At 41.0% G+C, this 6,674-nt stretch overlaps 2 protein-coding genes across 2 annotated transcripts; one reads left to right on the top strand and one right to left on the bottom strand.

The window, feature by feature from the left end:
• Positions 1-310: 310 nt before the first annotated feature.
• On the top strand, positions 311-3,541 carry LOC118748663 (ribonuclease Z, mitochondrial). Its single transcript, XM_036483248.1, has 4 exons — positions 311-383; positions 462-1,113; positions 1,165-1,945; positions 2,001-3,541. Exons 2-4 carry the CDS (start codon positions 472-474, stop codon positions 3,131-3,133), a joined length of 2,556 nt encoding a protein of 851 aa, XP_036339141.1. The 5' UTR covers positions 311-383; positions 462-471; the 3' UTR covers positions 3,134-3,541.
• LOC118748665 (keratin-associated protein 19-2) lies at positions 3,520-5,527 on the bottom strand. Its single transcript, XM_036483252.1, has 2 exons — positions 4,074-5,527; positions 3,520-3,999 (listed from the first exon to the last, which is right to left on the bottom strand). Exons 1-2 carry the CDS (start codon positions 4,083-4,085, stop codon positions 3,667-3,669), a joined length of 345 nt encoding a protein of 114 aa, XP_036339145.1. The 5' UTR covers positions 4,086-5,527; the 3' UTR covers positions 3,520-3,666.
• Positions 5,528-6,674: the final 1,147 nt, after the last annotated feature.

Genomic DNA, 6,674 nt, shown 5'->3' with positions numbered 1-6,674 from the left:
CCGTCAACAAAAAATTATAGTTGAATACATGCTAGATAACGTAACCGCGAGATTTTCCAGCACGTGAAGACGGCCGATTAAATACGTTATGGTTATCTGGCGCATTTTGGATCTACATTCAATTCATGGAAAATTTTCTATACAAATAAGCAAAACAAGAATTTTTTGGATGCATCGAATAATGTATTAGGATGTAGTAAGTAAATAATTTGGAATGTTCCAGGATTTTTTGTATAAAAAAATACAATACTAATTACTTAAGTAAGGTGTTGGCAACTCTAGTGCGAAATATCAACAAATCAGATCAGCTGTGAAGTTATGTCAAATTGCCGCCTTCGTTCGTTGCCATCGTGTTCTTTGCCAAAATCTCCAACTGGAGCAGAGTAAGTAAAAACTATGTACTGCCGGTGGTATTTCATCAAAATTTTATGAAAATCATAACTAACAATACCCGCTTTCAGGTAAGCGCGAATGTTGCTCAACTGCGCGTTAAGACGTAGCGTTGCACGTGTCAAATTATTTCAATACTCGCAAGTAAGCAGACTACTTGCGATGGAATCTCCAATAGCACGTTCTCAAAGTTCAAACTTGGAGGCACAAGCTGAACAGCAGCAAACCGATACCGCACAAGGTCAGCTCGTCCAACTGCCCGCATCTAGAAATCGAAAAGGCAATCTAAATACCGTACTCTCGCAAGTTGGTGTGGAATCGCGGCCGGCTAAACCAGCGCCACCACAACTGCGACGCGAAAGACAACTTCAAGCGGCAAAGAAAAAATCTACACCTTATATACCGGGCATAGTAAATTTGCAAGTGTTAGGCGCCGGTGCAAATGGCTCACCAAGCGCAATCTACCTATTCACCGATCAGGCCCGCTATTTGTTTAATTGTGGGGAGGGCACACAGCGTTTAGCACATGAGCATAAAACAAAGCTGGCGCGGCTAGAACATATTTTCGTTACACGTAACACATGGCCCATGGTAGGTGGATTTCCTGGTCTAGCATTAACGGTACAAGATGCGGGCGTTAAGGAAATGGCTTTGCATGGACCACCGCATTTAGATAGCGTGCTGCACAGTATGAAGCGTTTCGTAGTGCTCAAGACGCTGAAGGTAAGATAAAAGTAGACGTAATTTTTTTAAATAAAATAGCCACAATTTTAGGTAAACACACGGGATTGCACAGAGCAGTCGGATTTTGAAGACACCGTCATGAGCGTCAAGTATGTGCCGCTGTATAAGCAGCAACCAGCAGCACCCGATTCAATAGATGCGCAAAACCAAATGGTGGTTGCGTACATTTGTAGACTTAAACCACGTCCAGGTGCACTTAATTTAGTTAAATGCGTTGAGCGTGGCGTGACACCTGGTCCGCTGCTAGGTCAACTTAAGAACGGTATTGACGTTACCCTACCCGATGGCACCGTTGTATATTCAAAAGATGTTAGCGAACCCAGCGAAACGGCGCTTTCGTTTGTATTTTTGGACGTACCGTCAGAAGAGTATTTGGCTGCACTACAAGCAGAGGCGGGAGTCTTTCAAAAACTGCAACAGGATACCGAAAATGAAGTGGCGCTGGTTGTGCACTTCACACCAGCTCATATGCTGGAGAATAACTGTTATCGCGCTTTTATGGAAAACTTTACACAACGCACCCAGCATATGTATCTCAATTCGCCGCGCAACACTTTCTCCGGCTACATAGCAGCGCATCGCATACAGTACCAGTTGAACCAATTGAATGCTCGCACATTTCCACTGCTTGCAGAGGCGCTGGAGTCTTGCAACAGCATGAATATCAGCACTAAATTAAAGAAAACAAAGTTGAGTGAATCGGCGAATGAAGAGAACTGCGCTGGAGAATGTGCGAATGCGGATCATGCCTTGACAGAAACGCAAGCAACCATAAACTCCCTCACAAACTTCCACTTGCGACCGCGTAAAGGTAAATGTTGAAAGCCTTTTTTCTTTCAAATTTAAAAAAAAAAATTCCCTTTTAGGCCTGGACCGAAGCACCGAGGCGCAGCTGAACCCCAACGAATATATTAACGAGACACAGGCATTGGCCGACTTCCCCGCATGCCTGAGCAAGCTAAAAACCGAACTGCAAACTGTTCCAGCGCCTAATTGCACATCTCAGTACCCCAAAATAACCTTCCTCGGCACAGGCTCCTGCATACCAAACAAAACACGCAACGTGAGCGCTATAATGATACAGCCCACCGAGAACTCCTACATGTTACTCGACTGCGGCGAAGGTACACTCGGCCAAATTGTGCGCTTCTATGGCAAACAGCGTGCTGAAGAAGTTGTACGCAATCTCAAAGCAATCTACATCTCGCATCTCCATGCAGACCATCACATCGGCCTTATTGGGTTGTTGAATGAGCGTCAAATATTGCTCCAGCAAGTAAATGTGCCACTGGCTGAGCAGAAAGTGTTACTCTTTGCACCAGTACAAATACAACCGTGGCTAAATTTCTACAATGAGCGCATTGACAGCATCGCGGATGCCTACACACTCATCGGCAATGCAGAAATGTTGGAGAAGCCCTTGGATTTGCGCGAGACGCGTGCCGACTTAAGCATTGATGCGGTGGCCACTTGCTTGGTGCGTCACTGTCCACATTCCTATGGCGTTAGTCTCACGCTGCCAGCAACAGCAGGCAGAAATGAGCCTGTGAAGATCACCTACAGTGGCGACTCAATGCCATGTCGGGATCTAGTTGAGCTCGGCCGCAAATCCACGGTGCTGATACACGAAGCGACCATGGAGGATGATTTGATGGATGAGGCTAAACATAAAATGCACAGCACAATATCGCAAGCGATCGCACAGGGCCGTGAGATGCAGGCGCAACACATCATACTCACACACTTCTCTCAGCGTTACGCTAAGCTGCCACGCATGCAGCAGTTGGTGGGTGGAGGTGAAGCGAAAGACGATGAAATGCGTAATGTAGCGATAGCATTCGATAATATGCAAGTGACGCTGGGTGATTTGGAGCACTTTCATCTCATGTATCCTGCGTTGCATGCGCTCTTTGCGGAGCATGCTGAGGAGCTGGAACAAAAGGCGTTGAAACGTGAGTTGAAGTTGGAAAGAAAACGGAAGTTGTTGAATACGGACTGAGTGGGAAGACGGTGTGGTAATTACAAGTAATTAGTTTAAAAAAGCTGCGTTTTCGATTTTGTTATAAAGAGGGTAAATTATGCTAAGTGTGTTAACAATGCGCTTTTAAATTTATTTGTAAGCTATAAATTTATATGTATGTAAGTAAAAATGAATATGAAGAAATACATATATAGTATGTATTAAGAAGATACTAATCGAAACTATCGTGTTATATGTAGTTACTCGCCACAAGAAGCACAATGAGCGTGGAGGGGAAGAAAGTGCCATTGTACTAGTATCCATTATAGAACTATATTTTTTAATCTAATTTTTTTTTATAAATTACATTCTTAAAATGAATCTCTAAAATACTGCAAATGAAACATGCTTGGACCAAATTTTTTTCAATAAAAACTTTTATTTGCTGCTGAAAACGTCTCATTCGACAAAAACAAAAAGAACAGTTCCATTCGAACACTTCATGGCATTAGTGTATTTTAGTAATGTACTTAGTTATTGTACATACAAAGTAGTGTATTCATTACTTCCAGTTAATGGTAGCCGCCATAGTAACCGCCATGAGGGTAGTAGCCATGTCCACCGTAGGATGGACCGCCATGGAATGACGAGTAGCCTCCGCCGTAGGGTGGATAGCCACCACCGAAATGACCATAACCTCCCCCATAACCACCACCGTAGCCACCACCATAGCCATAGCCGCCATAATAGCCATGACCGTAGCCGTGTCCATACCCATGCCCATAGCCGAAGCCGAACACGCCACGTTTCTCAGTCTTCTTCTCCTCCAAGGCAGCAACGTCTTCCGGTTCCGAAATGGCTGCCAAGCATGCGGCCACGCAGATGATGACAATGAGGAAAACTTGCTGCAGCAGAAGCGAAGATTAAAAATTAATATCCTGGCGATGTGGCGGCAAGCGCCAGTGTACTCTTCACTTACCAGATATTTCATTTTGCTTGAAATTAAGTTTACTGCACTAACGCTGATGTTGAACTAACTGTTGCTGCTAATGTTTTGATGCTTTGACTTTAAATGTTACGATTATTTATACGAAAATATTCGAATTGGCGGCAAGCAGCTTGCAACGCCGCGCTTTTGCGTAACTCGGTGGCACAGCATTCAAGCAACAACTACAAAATCAAGCACAGCATAAATAACTAATGGCAAAAGCAGCTACTCTTTGGCTGGGTATGACGGAACACGAAACATGGTTGTTGAAAATGCCCCGCCAACGCTTTGTAGTTTGAGGCCCTTGGAAGTCGTAATTTGAAACAATCGTCACTGCGCTCTTATTACTCATTAAAGGCATTTGCAATAAAAATAAAAAACGTAGTTTGTGCGTTATTGTGGCTAAACAATAGAATCAAAGGGTCAATTTTAATAAAACACACTCTGAATGGGCGCATGCGCCACCTTGGCTAGGGTTACTGGGTCAAGAATATTGCTCGCTTGGAAGTTTAGGCAACAATTTTAACCAACTAACTGATGAGCTAGAGACTAGAAACTTAGCTCAGAACCCCATGGCAATTATGAAAAATGAATTAATCCGGTAGATGGCGCGGATGTCGAAATATTGCAAAAGCCCCTATTTATGGACCGATTTGGTTCATATTTGGAATGTACATTACCTACATAAAAATGAATAACTAAATAAAAAATTACACGATAGGTGGTGCAGGAGTCAAGATATTTTGAAACCCCGTGTTAATGGTCCAATACTTCAATTTATTTGAATAAATCGGGCGAAAGGTTCGAAAAAAATCTCCAAAATCTCAAAAGTTTGAGCTGTAAAGATTTGTATGAATAAGATTTCGAGTTGCAACTTTCCGTTTTTTTTCTTAAGTTCAAGCATAAAAAATAAAGATAGCGTTTTTGAACTGCCGAATTCATCGTTTTAGTTCTGCACCTTTTTTCCATGTGGTTGTTGTTGCGATTCTCTCCCAGAGAGAACCATAACAGCAATCACATGGAAGAAAAAATTCAGAGACATTTCTCGAAAACCTCGAAATTTTTAATGAACTACTAAAATTATAAATTTCCATTTCGCAATTTTTCGAGTATAAGAGAATCACATAATATATATATATGTATGTACATATTGATACCTGAGTGAAAGATCGACATATCTCGGCAACCATTTCGGAAACTTTTTCAAAAACTTCCTATTTCAGAACTTGGCTGTAAAATGCCCTATCTCAGAATTCGATTTAAAAACTCTGAGATAGGGCGTTCTTTAACCAAATTCTCAGATAGGTGTTTTTCAATAAAATTGTGAAGTAGGGCGTTCTTCAAAAGTTTTTTGAGCTAGTTCGTTTTCGAATCGAAAAAACAAAACCGACTTCAATTCTCATATAAAAATTTAAGATTATCTTTCGGTTAACGTGGTCCAAAGTTATGCGGTAACATGCATAAAAAAAAGTAATCCGATGAATTTATAACCTTCTCCTTTTTGTGAAGTCGGTCAAAAATGTAAATTAAGCTTACATCGCGGTATTTCGCTTTTTGAAATCTTTTATTATCAAAAAAAAAGCTACATATGTACGCAAGTAAATATGTATTTGCATCTGTCCGTCTACGTTTTAGCAAATTTCAAACGTATCATATTAATGCAATAAGCATTAACAAATGACAATTGGTTGCACATGCATCCATATGTGTACATACGTATATACATATTCCCCTAAACATATACACTACGCATAAGTATTTCTACCGTGGTCTAAGCTGAGTAATTGATATACCCACCCGTCTAGAGTTTGCCCTATTTACCGATGGTGATTGGGAAAGTGGTTACTTTGCATGCGTTTCGTTGTTGTTATTGTTGTCTTGTAACTAATTGCAATGCTTGTTATAATAATTTGCCAAAAACAACAATGGAAGGCTGATATTTGTTTACCACACCGCCTTTACAAGCTTCTTTCAAAGCGCCGTCGCCGCTGGTGGTGGCGCAAAAACGGGAAAAGCATCACATTACTACTCCCGCAATGTAAAGTGACATAATGAATTAGCTTAAATGTAGGTATGTCTATATGTACATATATACATATGTAAATATACTATATCGGCAGCAGACAGAAGGAAGGACGTGGCATGCAGACTGAATCAGCACACTTAACTAATTTTATTATCCAGAAACTAAAATGTAATACTCTGATGTATTCAACACTACTCTGCTACTTAACAGTAAATTATTTTTTTAAATTTCATTTAGCGGTTGACAGTTACTACGCGCCGTCGTTTAGCTGCCACAGATAAGTAGTTGATTGATCATGCCTCTGCAAAGCCTTGCCTTTGTCGCTGTGGAGCGGTCAGTTAATATTAATCAATGAATTAGTGAATTATCTTGTGATTGCATTATTTAGGTAACGGTTAGCATGCAAGTGACCTCAACTTATGCCTAAAGCTATAATTATTTCATATTATTGCAATATGCTTTATGCATTGTTGTTGTTTGTGATTTGTGGTGCTATTGTTATTCGACGAATTGCGTTATTTATTTGATTCTAAGTTGTTTGTTGCAAGTCATTTTGAGGAAGTCGT

This window comes from Rhagoletis pomonella, unplaced genomic scaffold (assembly GCF_013731165.1).
Source record: "Rhagoletis pomonella isolate Grant_MI unplaced genomic scaffold, Rhpom_1.0 Rhpom_scaffold_00013, whole genome shotgun sequence".
NCBI lineage: Eukaryota > Metazoa > Arthropoda > Insecta > Diptera > Tephritidae > Rhagoletis > Rhagoletis pomonella.
This window is presented reverse-complemented; position numbering and strand designations above follow the sequence as displayed.